Raw genomic sequence first — 20,336 nt, 5'->3', positions numbered from 1 at the left:
CACTCTAGCAACTCCTGCAAGCTGGGCTGTACATCTCGACTTGGTGAAAACAAAAACAAAAGAGAGAAGGAGCGCTCCGTAGTGTGTTATCCTTTAATCATTAAAAATGTGCAAAACAAATTGCACTTACTAGATAAGATGAAATACAAATGTATTTCCGGGCTTAAAAGCCCTCTCAGCAGCAACCAGTGGGGGTAACCTGGGAACGGCTTTGGCCAGTAGCAGTCCGGGTTCTGGTGGAATGGAAGACTGGAGATGCCTGCCGTGGTGCTCAACTTGTGCTGATCATGTCATGATGTGTTTCAGCGTGTCCACAGCTTCGTCAGTGTTTTACTGCTCATATTACTCTATTATGAACTAGTTGCATATGTTAAGGCGCCCATACATGGGCAGATGGTCAGCAGAGCAGGTATATAATTAAGCCACCGGGAGATTTAGGCACGGGGTAAAGCCGAAAAACACTCGCACTGCTCCTGCAAAAGTCCTGCTGGTGTTAATTACTATTCCCCCTCCAGGTGGCCATGGATAGTAATGTAAGGAAAGATGTAATTCAGTTGCCTGTTATTGTTGGCGGCCAAATTACAGTCATCTTTTTTTTTAAGAAACGTTTTCAGACAGTGGAAATCCTAAAAAAAGAACAAAACTAGGAAATTAGTCCCATTAATAAACAAACAAGCCTGACAGCCAACCAGTGCCGTCAGACAGTTCCATAAAACCATATTAACAGGAACTCAACATCGAGCCCATCTCAGTGGACTCTTTAAGACAGCGTCTGCGTTGGAATAGTCAAGCAAAATCTATTAACTGTGCAACACAGATGAAGCAGATGAGGTATTTGTCATAACGCAGTAGTGCCAGTAAACTTGAGCAGTCCAGCGCTGAGTTGAATATTCACAGCTGGATGCCCACTATATAAAACATCTTGACAAACCCTAAGTAGTCCATCCCCGGGTTAGTAAGAACACACAAAAAAAGAGACAAAAAGAACAAAGGACAGTGAGAAAGAAAAGTAAGTGGTGGAATGGTAGATAGTGGAAGCACAAGCTAGGGGCCATCCATGTGATTAGTGCAATGGCAGAGGGCTACTGGTCTGGGCTCAGCCCAATTACCTCCCGCATACTTGCAGCAAAATTATTCTAGTTGGAGACGAGAGTGGAGTACTGTGGGGACTTCTTACATTCAAACCAACTGAACCAGGTCTTCCAAAACTGTCAAATTACAGTGATTTTATAGTAATTTGTGCTCCACCTTCTGACGGCGCCCAAATTAATCAATGAGCATAGCTGTAGCCGTAATTCCCATTAGGCCTAGGCTGGCGTCAGCTGTGCCCAAATCTCCAGCGCTGTTTTTACAACGCTCCTCAGCAGTTACAACCATCATATAGATCCCTCTCTGATCTGAATACTTGCTGTCATCACTTCAAGTGTCAGCGTGCGTCCTGCAGGATGGACTCTGGCTAGTAGACACCGTCGCTTTCTCAGTTGCCAATGTGACCTGTTCCTAACAGCTGACGTGATGCAAAGCAACTTTTACAATGACTGAAGCATATGGAATGAGTGGCAGATGCATATGTATGCAAGTGTAATGTAAAGGTGGCCCTGACCCTCTTAGTCATTTTGATGTTTTGCAATTACCTCAAATAACGTGACAAACTTGGATGCCCAAAGACTTTATTGCAAATCTGTAGAAACTCAATTTAAAGTGAATATTTGTTGAATTCTGAGATTAATCGGATGAACTGTGCATTGGGTAAATCCATCCACATTGAATCATGTTATAACTTGCATTGACCATTACAGACAACTTGGAAAATTTTCAGCTTCTGTCTTGGTTTTCATTTTTAAAAATGTAATTTGTCTGGCTCTAAGGCCTGGAACCCACTAGCAGTGCTTTTCTAAGCCTTTTGTAAGCACTTGTGAGTTGAAAATATCTTGCTAATATAATGCTATGGGTTTGATCCCACTTGAGGGATGTGCTTTCCCAATAGCATTACATTAGCAAGAGATTTTCAAATCACAAACTCTTAAAAAAGCACTGCTAGTGGGTCCCAGGCCTAAAGGTGCATACACAAATCTAAATTTTACCACCTCCATGTAGTATGAGGGCCAACAGATTTGAAATACAATGAACAAGTTAGGTAATCGTATACAATGCCAAGCAGCGGTAGCTAAAGCAAATAAAATTCCGGGATGCATAAAAAGGGAAATATCTTGAGATGCTAGTATACTACTTCCTCTGTATACATCACTTGTGAGGCCATATCTGGATTTTGGAATACAGTTTTGTGCACCACACTATAAAAATTACGTTGACCTTCTGGAACAGGTACAAAGACGGGCAACTAAATAAATCAGAGGGATGGAAGATCTCGCTTACCAAAAAAGGGTTGGACAAACTGGGCTTATTCAGCTTGGAAAAAAGGCGACTGAGGTGACCCGATTAACATCATGATGCAGAGAAGGACACAGGGGGACAAACAGAGGATACAGGAAGACATAAAGAGGCATAGAAGAGGACACAAGGGGGACACAAAGGGGCATAGAGCAGGACGCAATGAGGACAGAGGGGGACACAGGAGGACACAGGGAGACACAAGATATAGAAGGGAGCATGAGGTACAAAGGGGGCATAATCCACAAAGTGCCCCTTCACCATGAATGCACCAGGTTTAGAATATATATATATTTTTCCCTGATTTGTGTCCTCTAAACCTAGGTGCGTCTTATGGTCAGGAGCATCTTTAGTCCAAAAAATAGGGTAATTCTTGGAAGCGTTGATCCAGGGACTTATCATCTGCCATCTGCAGTCGGGAAGGAATTTTTCCCTTTTAAGGCTAATTGGCCCAGGCCTTGTAAGGTTTTTTTTTTTTTTTGCCTTCCCCTGAATCAGCTGGGATATGTTCAGGTTCAGGATGGTGTTTTATTTTTTCTAAAATTGTTTTGTGGTTGGACTTGATGGACAAATGTTTTTCTTTAAACAAACTATGTAACTATGAACAGTTTGTCTAAAGGTAGCCATTAGGGATGATCACAGATATGCATATTGTTCCGAGTTGTTGCAAATGTATGCAAATTTTCATGCAAATGTATGCAGCTTGAAAATGGACCAATCAATTTAAACCTGAGTTTAAAATGATTGGTCCATTTTCAAACTGCATACATTTGCATAAAAATTTGCATAATTTCGGAAAAATCTGCATCTCATTGATTATCCCTAGTAGCCATACATCTAGCGATGTATGGGCATATTCGACCAAGAGACAAATCTCTCTCTAGTCGAATTTGATAAGAGAGAGATTTGATACACTAAAGGCCGATTCCCAATCAATTTTATGCTGAACTCGATCCGGAAACGGCCTTGTGTGCCGCATCCATCCGCCTGTGTCCTCTAATGAAAAATGTTCCCCCGGTGCCCCGTGTAAAGTATACCTGTCCATTGGCCTGCGCTTGTCCCCTGCTGCCTCCATGATATCTCCTCTGCATACATGCGTGGCCCAATTGGTTTCCTAGTAAAAAGCGTGCGTGTGTGACGTCAGAAGCATGCCCTTACTAGGAAACCACGTGGGGTGTGCAAAATTGGTTGCATTGTCGGTCGGTTGGGCATGCACTTGGCAGCACAGATTTTCATCCAATTCGATTATAATAATCAAATCGGATGGTCGATCGTCCGCCGAGTTGCCTGATGTATGGCCACCTTAAAGGGAACCTCAACTGAGAAGGATATGCATTTTTCCTTTTCAAATAATACCAGTTACCTGACTCTCCTGCTGGTCCTGTGTCTCTACACAGCCCCTGAACAAGTATGCAGATCAGGTGCTCTGACTGAAGTCAGACTGGATTAGCTGTGTTTGTTTCAGGTGTGTGATTCAGCCACTACTGCAGCCAAAGAGATCAGCTTGACTGACAAGCAACTGGTATTTTTTAAATCCATATCCCTCTCAGTTAAGGTTTCCTTTAAGTAAGCTCTTAGACTATGTGGAAGTGGACAAATTGGCCAGTCATTTGCCAATAAAATTGCATTTGTGTATGCACACTTAAGTCTGGTACACACTTTCAATTGTGATTGGCCAATCACTGACCAATTTTACCACCTCCCTATATTATGAGATATTGAATACTACAGTAGAATCTGGTACAGTGAACTCTGATATAGTAAATATAAAAGAGTGGGGTGTATTGACACCCTGAGGAAACAGACACAGAGACAAAATGAGCCCAAATAGCGTAGCACATTAGTAGCTAATGGATAGGATATAAAATCAAAAAGAAGCGACTCACAAAGGTGGGTTACAATAGGGGCAACCAACCACTTAAGGCAGGTGGAGACAATGAACCTGACTCCACTCAGGTGTCCCAATGGGACTGGATATGGTTGCTCTCTTAGGTCAAATACAACTGGATGTCACAATGGCGTGCGCCCATGTGACCCAAGAGAAAACCCCTCCAACCTCAATGGGATGGAAATGGAAGAAGTTATTTATAGCATGAACAACTGAGAGGCTGGGAGAGGTGCTCAAAACTATTGGCAACTAGTATGGTTTAAAAGGAAATAAATACGGCAGCCTCCATATCACTCTCAGTGGAAACCTCTGATCTGCATGCTTGTTCAAGGTCTATGTCTAAAAGTATGAGAGGCAGAGGGTTACCAGGACAGCCAGGCAACTGGTATTGTTTAAAAGGAAATAAATATGGCAGTGTACCTCCATATACCTCTCACTTCAATTGTCCTTTAAGTTTAATATACTTTTCTTGCCTAATTGTCAACTTATTAGTTGCTATCCATAGAAAAACAAGGTCGTTCTGGTTGTTGTGCATATTGCAATAAATTGCATACTGAACGAAAACTTTATTTCCTTTTATTGAGATGAAACTGTCCTTATAAATAGAAATGAAGACAACACATTCCAAGATTAAAGAGCATACGTTTTTTGTCTGTTAAAGTACACATCTGCGTTATGGTAGTCAGCCACATGTGATTCCCTCTATTTTCATGTTTTATATCCGTTTTACTGTAAATACATTGCAGGTGGTGCTTTATGTATAATACTGTAAGTCTGAAAATGTAATTGAATTAGAGAGATCAAACATTCTGTGTGTGTGCAGATGTGGCCCATCTGGGAAGCAAAGCGTCACTGCTAGGGAAAGGTATGGAATTGTCTGTTGTGCTGCTGCTGCTGCCAATCAGGGGAGCGATGACTTCATACAGAGATGTACAGTATGTTGTTTACTTCTAGAGAGAGAGATATAGAGTGAAATATGCTTTTTCTGTGGACTCCCAGGAAGCCAGGGAGCTATTGCAGAAGAAATAATTTGACCTTGTCTTGTGACAATAATCAAAATTGTAATTCCTGCATTACGGTATATAGGACAGCTCTCTTTAACCTAGATGTTTAATTTGAGGGCTTCAACTATATATCTGTACAAAGTGCTCATGATGCACCATTTTTGCACCTGAGACCAGGCAGCAGCGCTCATGGGCCCTGGGGAGTGAATTTTGTGCTGGTGTCCCATTAGACCCTGGGGTCCCATTAGACCTTGAACGAGCCCTGGCAGCGAGACACACAATAATATTGATTACTAATGTTTGAGAATGCTGGAGAACAGTAAATAAAGTACAAATATGCAAATCTGTATAATGTTGCAAATCTTTGCACCTTTTGGATGGTGTCAGACTAAAGGTAAGTCTGCTAACAGGTCAGTGAATTAATGATTATGGTGTTGCAAGTGTTATGTACACGCCTGCAAGAAGAAAAATCCACAAACTGTATTCACCGGAAGAGTTCCTGATCCTGAGTCCCTGCAGTGATTTCCAATATAAAATTATGTCGGTTTTGAATGCAGTGCTCCTGAGAACACAGAGATCATGGCCATCCAATATTAGTTTTTGTCCTTGTCCCTTGTTTAGAGATTCCCTCGATTTGTTTTACTCTTTTAATAATATTATGTACTGCAGATGATAACATTTCCAAATGATTCGCAATTTTGCCTAGGCTGATTATTCTTAAATGGGTCCATGTTTGTCTATGTAAAGGTGGCCATACAGTTATAGATTTACAGCAGATTTGATCATCGGATAGATTTCTGTCAAATGCTTGTAACACTTTAAACATTGCTTTTTACACTTGCCAATCTCTACTTTTGAAAGACTTTGCCTCTCTGAAATGCTCTTTTTTTATCCTTCGCAGAGCTGCCTGATAAGGCCGCAAACAAGATTATAAGCTCAGCTTTTGTAACAACTATAAAGCTGGCCATACACTAGGCCGATTCCCCGCCGATCGACAGCAGATTCGATCACTGGGATCGAATCTGCTGTAAAATCGTTAACGCTAAATTTTGATCTATTTCGTCCAGAAATAGATCGATTCCGTCGATCGCTCCGTGCGGGAAATTACCATCGATCGCCCGCAGGTAGGGAGCGCGTCGCTAGCGGCGTTCGAGTGCCCGACGGCCGACGCAATACAGCTGCAATACATTACCTGCTCCGCCGGCGCGACTCCCCTAGTCTCCGCTGCACCGTCTCCGGAGGTATAAGCTTCACAGCGGGTGGATGGGGGTGTAGCAGCACTTCCATACCGATAGGTGTCACTGGACATCAACACTCACCAAGACTCAATGAAGCCTCCATAACGAGAATAGGTAGTGCCACTGAGGTAGTATACTATACATCAGTGGTGTCAAACTCAATCACGTATATGTTACGGCCAGAACCCGAAGTTTGGCCACTTTGCGTTCTGGCCGGCCACTGTGCGAAGTGGCCGCGGCGGTGCGGCCAATGTTAGAAATGCAATGATTCTAGTAAGATTAATGTATGTTCTTGCCGTCTCGCTGCGGCCAAATGTTTCAAAAAGTCAGTTCATTTCATGAAATTAAGCCGGCAGCAATGTAACAAATGAAGCCGCCGGCTTCAGCTCTCTCTCCTCCCCCTGCCTCTCTTCTATACAATACTGGGCAGCCGGCGGGGACATGCGTGTCCCCCCAGAGTCGTTTGTCGCAGCAGGGAATCCTGCTGTTCGTTCTTGCAGAGCGGGTGCTGGCAGAAGCAATGTCTGCAGCCTCCCCGCTCGGCTGCCCTTGCGCGACGAACGACTCTTGGGGACATGCATGTCCCCGCCGGCTGCCCGTAGGAGAGAGAGAGAGGCAGGGGGGAGGAGAGAAGGCTGAAGCCGGCAGCTTAATTTGTTACATTGCCACCGGCTTAATTTCATGAAATGAACTCCTTTTTTGAAACATTTGGCCTCAGCGAGACGGCCAGAACATACATTAATCTTACTGGAATCATTTCATTTCTAACATTGGCCGCACCGCCGCGGTCACTTCGCACATTGACCGGCCAGAACCCGAAGTGGCCGGCCAGAATGCAAAGTGGCCAAACTTCGGGTTCTGGCCGTAACATATACAAAGAACAAAAGGAAGAAAGCATCTCACAACGCACTAGTGGAAATTAATTTATAAATATATTAAACTTTATGTATCAAAAAAGGTCAATATTAAAATCAAACAAATAGTACCAAGACATCAGCACAATATACAACAAGAGACACAATAAAAGCATAAGGGTGGCTCTTGTTGTGTCTCTTGTTGTATATTGTGCTGATGTCTTGGTACTATTTGTTTGATTTTAATATTGACCTTTTTTGATACATACAGTTTCATATATTTATAAATTAATTTCCACTAGTGCGTTGTGAGATGCTTTCTTCCTTTTGTTCGTTGTATACATAATATTATCTCTAGATACGCACAGTGGCTGTTTTAATGGAATGATTATTATGCAGTGCTCTCTGGATTGCTCTGATATTAAAACTCAATCACGTAATCACATTATCTCCGTACTTTGATTGGCCCAATAGGCTGCCTGTCAAGTTTCCCATCAAGTGACAGGCAGCCTATTGGGCCAAACAAAGTGCGGGGATAATGTCCTTTAAAATGATTGGACCTGCAGGGGCTCAGGGCAGGATGAGTGGAGCTCTCGTCATTGCCAAATAGCAGGCATAATTACCTAGCGCTCGCTATGCTACTCTGATAAGGCACCCTAACTCTGATAAGGCATGGTAACTCTGATAAGGCACACTATTTGTTAAAGTGAATCAACCCCAATGAGATTTTATGGCAGTTTTACTGTCAGATCGATTATTTCCAACATGTCCGATCTGATTTCCAATCCATTTCCAATAGAAGTGAATGAAAAATAGTCAGAAATCAGATCGGATATCTTGGAAATAATCGATCGGACAGTAAATCTTCCAGAAAATCTCATAGTGTGTACCTAGCATTATAGTTAAGGTGAAAAATAAGTAACCTTTGTGAATCAACCCCCTTATCTGCATACTTGCTCTGTGTCCGTGATTCAAAACTGATTAACAACAGCCAAACAAACTCCATTTTCTAAAAGAAAGTCAGCAATTTTCATTGTTTGCATTTCTTTCCACCATTTCAAATGTAGCATTTATAATAGGAAAAAAACATACAAAAACTAATTTATTTGTTATAATTAATATAATATAGCATGTGACATAATTACTTCCATTGTCATAAGGCTATGTACAATATAGAATGTGTAAATAAATATAAGTGGCAGCAAATCAAAGTATGACACTAACAGAGGACAGTTCAACTACAGTAAACACAAGATTGAATTTTTCAGGTGGCTGCGCATGCTGTGCGGAGGTTTTGCTACATAAATGCTGTAAAGCATGCTTAAAGAAGCCTACGCAAAACAGATATTTCAGTTTAGGGTGTATGCAGGTGACCCATTTTCTGTATAGTGATAGTTCAGCCGCTGGTCTGCCCCGCAACAGTCATTATGAAGCCAAGCAAGGAGCTGGCATGGCTGCTTGACTCTTCATTATGTGACATTAAGGAGAAACCAGCAGCAACAGTAAAACCACCACCTTATCAGCAGATCCTGGAATTCAGGTGGAGATACCTTACCAACATCTCACCATCGGGGCTCCAGAATAATATGAAAAGCCAGAGGATTAATGAACCACTATCCACCCAAACAAGGAAATATCTGTTGTAAGAGAAGTTGCACTTTGATTTAGAATAATATTAATATGACAGCTAAACAATTGCAAACTGGCACACAAATGGCAGCAACTCCTTGCAATTTTTATCGAACCACTTTCCATTGACACCAGCGGACAAAGTTGCACAGTTCTCTTGTTTGCCACCGTCAGGCTGAATGGTTATTTCAGTCTCCCAATGTTTAAAGGAAATCCGTTGGCCAGTTATATCCACCCAAGCTCCCTCGTTAGCCATGTCATTGATTCCTATCCATATCTCTGAGCCCGCCCCTAAGCTCTTGCGCACATAATCTTGCAGGAAGTCATTCTCATCTCTGCTGTCTGGTGTACCAAGGGTGCCACCCTGAGCAATGCACACATCGTTGGCCTCGTGGTAGTTCTTTGGTTCAGAGGAGGACAGGTAACATTTGTTGAAAGATTTCATGCCCTTCAAGCAAACTGAAAGAGAACAACAACATTGTATCATACTGTTGCTACTGCTTAAAGCAACACTGTATTTAAATTAATTTTGCATATACAAGGCAGGAACAATAATTTATACATAACTTTTATTTGGTCCTTTAACCTTTTCAGAATTAGATTTTTTGTTTATTTTTGGCTTGTAAGTGCACACTTACTAGGTATTTGCCTTGAAAATTGCTTGACAAGCATATAAAAGACAGTATAACAATGGTAAAGAGTATGTATAAAATGCTAAGTAATTTATTAGAATATAATAAACATATATAATTACACCATTGCTGCATGCTGCCCTGTACGCCACTGTTCGGGTTCTGCAGAACATCACCCTGTTCGGGTGATGTTCGAGTTCGGCCGAACACCTGACGGTGCTCGGCCAAACCGTTCGGCCATATGGCCGAACTAAGAGCGCATGGCCGAACGTTCCCCGAACGTTCGGCTAGCGCTGTGATTGGCCGAACGGGTCACGTGGTTCGGACCCGAACGCGCTCTGATTGGCCGAACTGTCACGTGGTTCGGGTAAATAAATACCCGAACCACGTCATATCTCCGCCATTTGTCTGTGGGTTTAGCTTTGGGTAGGCAGGCAGGGTAGTTCGCGCTCCAGCCACGCTAGCCAGGGTCCCCCCCAGTCATTGTGTGTCGCTGCTGGGAATAGTAGTACACCGCTCGCTCAGCATTCTGTTTACTGCCACTCTGTGTACCTCGCTCAGCCACACTATATAGCATTCTGTTTACTGCCACTCTGTGTCTGCTGGGAATAGTAGTACACCGCTTGCACAGCCACACTATATAGCATTCTGTTTACTGCCACTCTGTGTACCTCGCTCAGCCACACTATATAGCATTCTGTTTACTGCCACTCTGTGTCTGCTGGGAATAGTGGTACACCGCTCGCTCAGCCACACTATATAGCATTCTGTTCACTGTTCTGTGTCTGCTTGGAATAGTGGTACACCGCTCGTTCAGCCACACTATATAGCATTCTGTGTACTGTTCTGTGTCTGCTGGGAACAGTAGTACACCGCTCGTTCAGCCACACTATATAGCATTCTGTGTACTGTTCTGTGTCTGCTGGGAACAGTAGTACACCGCTCGCTCAGCCACACTATATAGCATTCTGTTCACTGTTCTGTGTCTGCTGGGAATAGTGGTACACCGCTCGCTCAGCCACACTATATAGCATTCTGTTCACTGTTCTGTGTCTGCTGGGAATAGTGGTACACCGCTCGCTCAGCCACACTATATAGCATTCTGTTTACTGTTCTGTGTCTGCTGGGAATAGTGGTACACCGCTCGCTCATCCACACTATATAGCATTCTGTTCACTGTTCTGTGTCTGCTGGGAATAGTGGTACACCGCTCGCTCAGCCACACTATATAGCATTCTGTTCACTGTTCTGTGTCTGCTGGGAATAGTGGTACACCGCTCGCTCAGCCACACTATATAGCATTCTGTTTACTGCCACTCTGTGTACCTCGCTCAGCCACACTATATAGCATTCTGTTTACTGCCACTCTGTGTCTGCTGGGAATAGTGGTACACCGCTCGCTCAGCCACACTATATAGCATTCTGTTCACTGTTCTGTGTCTGCTTGGAATAGTGGTACACCGCTCGCTCAGCCACACTATATAGCATTCTGTTTACTGTTCTGTGTCTGCTGGGAATAGTGGTACACCGCTCGCTCAGCCACACTATATAGCATTCTGTTCACTGTTCTGTGTCTGCTGGGAATAGTGGTACACCGCTCGCTCAGCCACACTATATAGCATTCTGTTTACTGTTCTGTGTCTGCTGGGAACAGTAGTACACCGCTCGCTCAGCCAGAGTATATAGCATTGTGTTTACTGCCACTCTGTGTACACCGCTCAGCCAGACTATATACCATTGTTTACTGACACTCTGTGTACACCACTCAGCCACACTATATACCATTGTTTACTGACACTCTGTGTACACCGCTCAGCCAGACTATATACCATTGTTTACTGCCACTCTGATTCTGCTGGGAACAGTAGTACACCGCTCGCTCAGCCAGACTATATACCATTGTTTACTGACACTCTGTGTACACCGCTCAGCCAGACTATATACCATTGTTTACTGACACTCTGTGTACACCACTCAGCCACACTATATACCATTGTTTACTGACACTCTGTGTACACCGCTCAGCCAGACTATATACCATTGTTTACTGACACTCTGTGTACACCACTCAGCCACACTATATACCATTGTTTACTGACACTCTGTGTACACCGCTCAGCCAGACTATATACCATTGTTTACTGCCACTCTGATTCTGCTGGGAACAGTAGTACACCGCTCGCTCAGCCAGACTATATACCATTGTTTACTGACACTATATAGCAGACTATATAGCATTGTGTGTACACCGCTCAGCCAGACTATATACCATTGTTTACTGACACTCTGTGTACACCGCTCAGCCAGACTATATACCATTGTTTACTGCCACTCTGATTCTGCTGGGAACAGTAGTACACCGCTCGCTCAGCCAGACTATATACCATTGTTTACTGACACTCTGTGTACACCGCTCAGCCAGACTATATACCATTGTTTACTGACACTATATAGCAGACTATATAGCATTGTGTGTACACCGCTCAGCCAGACTATATACCATTGTTTACTGACACTCTGTGTACACCGCTCAGCCAGACTATATACCATTGTTTACTGCCACTCTGATTCTGCTGGGAACAGTAGTACACCGCTCGCTCAGCCAGACTATATACCATTGTTTACTGACACTCTATGTACACCGCTCAGCCAGACTATATACCATTGTTTACTGCCACTCTGATTCTGCTGGGAACAGTAGTACACCGCTCGCTCAGCCAGACTATATACCATTGTTTACTGACACTCTATGTACACCGCTCAGCCAGACTATATACCATTGTTTACTGCCACTCTGATTCTGCTGGGAACAGTAGTACACCGCTCGCTCAGCCAGACTATATAGCATTGTGTTTACTGCCACTCTGTGTACACCGCTCAGCCACACTATATAGCATTGCGTACTCTGCCAGTCAGTGTGTATATTGCTGGGATCAGTAATACTCCACTCACCGTCAACCACTATATGAGCTCAACATGAGTTCCCCAGAGACCTCCGCTGTGAGCAGCACTCCCAACAACAGCAACAGCCAACGCCCCACGCAAGCTATAACATCCACCCCAGCAGCCAGTGGTCAGCAGCAGCCCTCCCCGGAGGAGAACGTTGTGTCCATCAGTCCGTCGCCAGAGCGATTAATGAGGGCTGCCATTGAGGAGATGATGGGGCCTGATGTGGAGGAGGAGGTCTGGCTCAGGCCAGCATCCCAAGTTAATGTTGAGGACGATGAGGGGTCTGTGTCTGGGGATGTTGGGGTGGCAGAGGTGGTGGGTGGGTCAGACTCAGGAGAAGAGTTGTATGATGAGGATGATGATCGGGACCATCTGTATGTGCCTCAGAGTCCGACCCCGGAAAACATGTTGTATCGTGTGTTTAGGTACTAAAATCTGCGTTCCCTCCCAGTAGTGTTGGGCGAACAGTGTTTGCCACTGTTCGGGTTCTGCAGAACATCACCCTGTTCGGGGTGACTATATAGCAGACTATATAGCATTGTGTTTAATGCCACTCTGTGTACACGGCTCAGCCACACTATATAGCATTGTGTTTACTTCCACTCTGTGTCTGCTGGGAACAGTAGTACACCGCTCACCCGCCACTGTATAGCATTGTGCTCTGTGTCACTGCTGACAATAGTGGTACACCGCTCACCCACCACTGTATAGCATTTCTGTACTGCCACTGTACTGCTGCCAGTCAGCGTGTACTTTAAGGATAAGTGAAATGAGGAAGAAATCCGGTGAAAGAGGGAGGGGCAAGGGAAGAGGTGTTTCCCCTGACGGTTCACGTACAGGCCACAGGGGAGCACCCAAGAAAACCCACTCAATACTGCCCATGTTGTCCAGGACAACAACCCTCACAGATCCAAAAGAACAGGACCAGATAATTACTTGGATGACCTCTCAAGCGTCCAGCAGTGGGTTAAGCAGCACCAGCACATCACGCACGAGGTCCGAGTCCTCAGCCAGTTAAAGTCTGGGCTTTCTTTGAAGACTGCACTGAGGATGTTACCATGGCGATTTGCAAGGTGTGCAAGACCCGCCTGAGCAGGGGGAAAAGTATTAACAACCTCTCCACCACCAGCATGAGCCGCCACATTCTATCCAAACATCCCACTCTGTGGGCAAACGCGGCAGGACAGGGTACCACCAGCAACACTGCCTCCCTTGGGTTCACCAGACTCACCACCAGACCCGCCTCAGCAGCAGCAGTAGCCCAGCCATTGCGTGGTTCACAACATTCACAAACATCAGACGATGCTGACACTGTCACTTTCCGGACTAGTGCTCTTGAGGTCTCCCAGTGTTCATCAAACACAACAACCAACAGCCCTTCGGTGTGCAGCGCTACGGTTGAGTTGTCTGTTTCTGAGATGTTTGAGCACAAGAGGAAATTGCCAGCAAATGACCCCCGGGCCGTGGCAGTAACAGCCAGCCAGCATAGCCAAGCTTCTGGCCTGCGAAATGCTGCCATATCGAGTGGTGGAGACAAACAGCTTCAAGGGCATGATGTCAGTGGCCATCCCACGTTACGTGGTTCCCAGCCGCTACCACTTTGCGCGCTCTGCAGTGCCTGAGTTGCATGAGCACGTGGTCAGCTAAATAACCCGAAGCTTGAAGAATGCCGTTGCCTGCAAGGTTCACCTCACCACTGACACCTGGACGAGTGCGTTCGGCCAGGGTCGATACATCTCCCTTACCGCGCACTGGGTGAACCTTGTGGAGCCTGGCAGCGATTCCTCACCTGCTACGGCGCGGGTGTTGCCCACGCCGCAAACAGCTGGATAACAACAGCAGCACCTACCTCTCTGACTCCTTCTCCTCCAACGCATCTCAAAGCTGTACCTCATCCGGAAATGCTAACCCAGCACCAGCAGCAGTAGGATCGTGGAAGCAGTGCAGCACAGCTGTTGGCATGCGTCAGCAAGCGTTGCTGAAGCTGATCTGCCTTGGGGATAAGCAGCACACAGGGGAGGAAATTTGGAGGGGAATAAAGGAACAGACGGATTTGTGGCTGGCACCGCTGGACCTGAAACCGGGCATGAAGCTAGACACCTGGCACGAACTGGCAATGTACGCAATAGAGGTGCTGGCTTGCCCGGCAGCCAGCGTTATGTCGGAACGCTGTTTCAGTGCTGCCGGAGGCATCATCACAGATCGGCGTATCCGCCTCTCCACAGAAAATGCAGACCGTCTGACTCAAATTAAAATGAATCAATCCTGGATTGGAAACGACTACGCAACACTCCTGGACCCCAACCAAGTAACATGACCGATGAACATCTGGGATGGTTTAGCGTTTCCGGTCCCTGTTTATTGAACCTCTCATCTGTATTACATTTATGACTGCATGGCGGCAAAAAGCATTGCTGCTATATCCGCACGCTTTTTGTCCTCATGCAAGGCCTGGGTTGTTGTGTCTCACAAAGCGTGGCCTTCTCCTCCTGCGCCTCCTCCTGTTCCATCACGTGTGCTGCTGCTGCTGCTGGGTTACCGTTGCCGCGTGGTCCCTGTTTATTGAACCTCTTATCTTTATTACATTTATGACTACATGGCGGTACAAAGCATGCTATCCGCACGCTTTTTGTCCTCATGCAAGGCCTGGGTTGTTGTGTCTCACAAAGCGTGGCCTTCTCCTCCTGCGCCTCCTCCTGTTCCATCACGTGTGCTGCTGCTGCTGCTGCTGGGTTACCGTTGCCGCGTGGTCCCTGTTTATTGAACCTCTTATCTTTATTACATTTATGACTACATGGCGGTACAAAGCATGCTATCCGCACGCTTTTTGTCCTCATGCAAGGCCTGGGTTGTTGTGTCTCACAAAGCGTGGCCTTCTCCTCCTGCGCCTCCTCCTGTTCCATCACGTGTGCTGCTGCTGCTGCTGCTGCTGCTGGGTTACCGTTGCCGCGTGGTCCCTGTTTATTGAACCTCTTATCTTTATTACATTTATGACTACATGGCGGTACAAAGCATGCTATCCGCACGCTTTTTGTCCTCATGCAAGGCCTGGGTTGTTGTGTCTCACAAAGCGTGGCCTTCTCCTCCTGCGCCTCCTCCTGTTCCATCACGTGTGCTGCTGCTGCTGCTGGGTTACCGTTGCCGCGTGGTCACTGTTTATTGAACCTCTTATCTTTATTACATTTATGACTACATGGCGGTACAAAGCATGCTATCCGCACGCTTTTTGTCCTCATGCAAGGCCTGGGTTGTTGTGTCTCACAAAGCGTGGCCTTCTCCTCCTGCGCCTCCTCCTGTTCCATCACGTGTGCTGCTGCTGCTGCTGCTGCTGGGTTAGCGTTGCCGCGTGGTCCCTGTTTATTGAACCTCTTATCTTTATTACATTTATGACTACATGGCGGTACAAAGCATGCTATCCGCACGCTTTTTGTCCTCATGCAAGGCCTGGGTTGTTGTGTCTCACAAAGCGTGGCCTTCTCCTCCTGCGCCTCCTCCTGTTCCATCACGTGTGCTGCTGCTGGGTTAGCGTTGCCGCGTGGTCCCTGTTTATTGAACCACTTATCTTTATTACATTTATGACTGCATGGTGGTACAAAGCATGCTATCCGCACGCTTCTTGTCCTCATGCAAGGCCTGGGTTGTTGTGTCTCAAAGCGTGGCCTTCTCCTCCTGCGCCACCCTCCTCCTGTTCCATCACGTGTGCTGCTGCTGGGTTAGCATTACCGGTCCCTTTTCCTGGAACCTCTTATATGTATTACATTTATGACTGCATGCCGACAAAAAGCATGTTACCTGTGCAAAGAAAACAGACATTTCCCGCATTTAAAAGACAGTTTTCCCTTTGAAACTTTAAAATCGATTTTCTCAAAAACTATAAGCTCTTTTTGCTAAATTTTTTTTTCCTCTTGTACCCACTCCCAAGGTGCACATACCCTGTAAATTTGGGGTATGTAGCATATAAGGAGGCTTTACAAAGCACAAAAGTTCGGGTCCCCATTGACTTCCATTATGTTCGGAGTTCGGGTCGAACACCCGAACATCGCGGCCATGTTCGGCCTGTTCGGCCCGAACCCGAACATCTAGATGTTCGCCCAACACTTGCAGCCTTACTGTTAGTGCTAGAAGGAACTATGACATTTATCATTACCGGGTACCTGATATGGCATGAGGAGATAAACTGGAGCTTGCAAATCACTGAATCTGCTGCTTAAAGGGAACCCAAACCAAGTAAAATTGTTAAAAATATACACATGATGTCCTGCAAATTAGTATTATATACTTATAGATAACACTATTGGAGGCGCCCATAGATCTCAAACATATGTTATATAGAATACATTTCAGTTTTCTATGGTAAGAAGGATTGTTCTTACCTGATAAGAAGACTCATAGACAGAAAAAAAGTGGTTAACAATTTATTTCGCACTTGGTCCAAGTGCAAAATAAATTGTTAACCACTTTTTTTCTGTCTATGAGTCTTCTTATCAGGTAAGAACAATCATTCTTACCATAGAAAACTGAAATGTATTCTATATAACATATGTTTGAGATCTATGGGCGCCTCCAATAGCGTGATCTGCTAGTATTCATTCCCCCTACCTGGTAGGGTATTCGCTACTATATTTATATAGGGGGAACTTGTTCTGGAGCAGCAACCTACAAGGCCAAGTGGAGACGGCTCTTCTCCACATGTACTGATAGTGGTTGCCTTTAAAAGCAACCCACAATTGTGAGTATATAACTTTGTACCCTAGACCATCTTTTGTGACGATAATACATGATATTGGGCTCCCGGCGTCCCTGTGTTTTTTTGTTTCTACTAGTCGGATTTATTCTATACTTACCTCGTCATCAGTTCATCCCAGAAGTTCACCATTTTCTTATAACAACGTTATATATATGTTGCTGTCAGTTATAGCTGAAAAGATACATGCAAGGACAACTCATGTGCAAGGTAATGTCCATGTTTCCCTATGGCTCATGTGGGCGATATTAACAGTGTGCTGACCTGTATTTGTGATTCAATAAACTATTTCTGTTGGGAAATAACAGTTTGCTGTCCAGGAACAGACAAACAGGACGCAGGAGAGTAGGAAGAGATGGAGTAGTAGACTACACAGGAGGTAAGTATGACCTGTGTATGTTTACTTTGAATTAGAATTTTCAGCTCAGATTTGCTTTAAGGCTAGAAACTCTCCAGCCCCTTGCAGCCAATTTACCATTTAATACATTAAAACAGTAAATTGCATTTTTTGGATACATTTATCAGCGGAACGGTGCGCCACTTTCAAAGCGGTATTTGTTGTTAATATACATTACCTTGTCCCAGCGATCGCTCCTTCACTTCCTAGTTAGTTTGCAGGAGTCTTACAGCCAGCCAACCACCATGCGGGGACTGAAGCCACAAGGTGATTGGCTGGATGCAGGACTTCAGCAAACTAACTGAGTTATTTGTTATTTATTGTTATTTATCGATATTTATGGGTGCAATTGTTATTTATCAATATTTATGGGTGCAATTGTTATTTATCTTAATATAAAAAGCCATTACTCTATTTAGTGAGCGGATCAGTCAGAACCAGCCTTATCAGCCTGATGACAGCCTGTACTCACAGGCAAACTGTCGTCAGAACGACCGCCCCACGAGTGGGTCTGACGACCCGTAGTTTAAAAAAATCTGGTTTGTATACGCGCCTTTAGGGTAAGCACCACCAGGGGGAGTCTTAGGGTTAGGCACCACCAGGAGATGGCTTTGTGTAAGAGTAGGTAAAGGTTAGGTTATAGTTAGGTTCAACATTATCGGTAAATTTATTGATAATGTAATACCACAATTTAATCATTATTTTTTGTTTTTGTTATGATTTTTCTTATTTAATGTTGCGCTTAAATTGTTATTTACCAATATTGCTAGTATATTGTTATTTAACGTCACGCCTAAATTAGCTTGCAATTTTTTCAAATGTATGCTTTGTAGGGCCCTCCCTCAACTGCAGTGTTAGCTCTTTATTGGTCCTGTGTTTGTAATGATTACTTCTATAAATGCTTTGAATGATACTTTGAATGATAATAATCATTAACAAACTGTTCCCCATCCCCTCCTTGCACCTCTGACACTATGTTGTCCTTGGCAGGTTTTGGTGCGCCGTTTCAATTGTTATGTATAGAGTGCTTGGGGGGGGCCCCATGTAAAACTCGCACCAGGGCCCACAGCTCCTTAGCTACACCACTGTATTCTACATAGGTACTCCAAAATGGCCTGGACACATTTTGGCACCCCTTAAATAAATAACTGCATTTCGAGTGACTATTAACCACTTTACCCCCGCGCGTACGGATTTCTCCGCCCCTTTTTCCATCCTTTCACCCCCAGGGACGGAGAAATCCGTACTCTGCGCACTCCCGCCGCTGTCCGCGCTCCCGCTTGTAAACACGCCGCCGCCCGCTCGCCCAGAGATCAACGAACGGGAAAATCCATTCCCGTTCGTTGATCTAAGCCCCGCAATGATCTGCTGCCGCTCGGCTGAGCAGCGCGATCATTGTGAAAAAATAACAAAGTCCCAGCCTCTTTCTACTTCCTGCAAGCGTCCGGAAGGACGCTTGCAGGTCGCATGAAACAAATTGGTAATGTTGCCATCTTGTGGCCAAATAGTAAAACTACACCCTAACCATTTTTTACACACAAATAAACTTGTTTTACACAAAAAATTAACTCCTTACCTCCCACACTCCCCAATTTTTTTTTTTGTAATTAAAAAACAAAACAAAATTTACAATTTAAAAAAAATACATAAATAGTTACCTTAGGGACTGAACTTTTTAAATATTTATGTCAAGAGGGTATAACACTGTTACTTTATAAACTATGGGCTTGTAATTAGGGATGGATGCAAAACTGAAAAAAATGCACCTTTATTTCCAACTAAAATATTGGCGGCAAACATTGTGATAGGGACATAATTTAAACGGTTTTATAACCGGGATAAATAGGCATATACATTTAATGGGTTTTAATTACAGTAGCATGCATTATTTAAAAACTATAAAGGCCGAAAACTGAAAAATAATACATTTTTTTCCCACATTTTTTCCTATTTTCCCATTAAAACACATTTAGAATAAAATTATTCTTGGCATAATGTCCCACCTAAAGAAAGCCTAATTGGTGGCGAAAAAAACAAGATATAGTTCATTTCATTGCGATAAGTAATGATTAAATTATAGACGAATGAATGGAAGGAGCGCTGAAAGGTGAAAATTGCTCTGGTGGTCAGGGGGTAAAACCCCTCAGTTGGGAAGTGGTTAAAACGATCTGTTTCCTTTAAAGAATATCATGTCTTTAGCTGTACAACCAGACATTTACCTTAATTAAATAGAAAATTAGAGCCACACATTATGAAGTGTTTATAGCAGATAAAGCGATAAATCTAATGTAACAAGCATAGATTAGACACTAAAGTCGTGAACAATAAAGTGGTGTTGTAGGACAATTACGTACAGTAGCTTATAAAATCAAAAATAGTAAAAATTCATTTGTCCATGATGAAATGCTTATCGAAGGCCAAGAATAAATTCCCAAACATACAATATACAGGGGGGTATAGAAGAAAACACAAAATTTGAACAGTTAATAAAGGTTTTGGAAGTACTTTCCCTTAATAAGTCACGAGATAATGGATGGAAAGGTATTTGTATACAATAAGTCAGTTGTTTAAATAGCGTTCAGCAGAAACATCCTGACAGGTTAGATGGCC

At 44.2% G+C, this 20,336-nt stretch overlaps 2 protein-coding genes across 3 annotated transcripts in view; one reads left to right on the top strand and one right to left on the bottom strand.

Annotated features, from left to right (window-relative positions):
- Positions 1-20,336, top strand: part of ZDHHC3 (zinc finger DHHC-type palmitoyltransferase 3) — a 321,718-nt gene that overhangs the window by 103,007 nt on the left and 198,375 nt on the right. The gene's annotated exons all lie outside the window — the stretch shown is intronic.
- Positions 8,477-20,336, bottom strand: part of CLEC3B (C-type lectin domain family 3 member B) — a 34,327-nt gene continuing 22,467 nt past the window's right edge. For both annotated transcript variants that reach the window (XM_068234498.1, XM_068234499.1), the window contains exon 3: positions 8,477-9,463. In XM_068234498.1, the coding sequence (XP_068090599.1) occupies positions 9,063-9,463 (401 nt within the window). In that variant the 3' untranslated portion in view covers positions 8,477-9,062. The remainder of the gene's footprint in view (positions 9,464-20,336) is intronic.

The sequence above is a fragment of the Hyperolius riggenbachi genome, chromosome 5 (assembly GCF_040937935.1).
Source record: "Hyperolius riggenbachi isolate aHypRig1 chromosome 5, aHypRig1.pri, whole genome shotgun sequence".
In the NCBI taxonomy this organism is placed as follows: domain Eukaryota; kingdom Metazoa; phylum Chordata; class Amphibia; order Anura; family Hyperoliidae; genus Hyperolius; species Hyperolius riggenbachi.
Note: the sequence above shows the minus strand (reverse complement) of the source record. Positions and strands in the feature narration are given on the sequence as shown.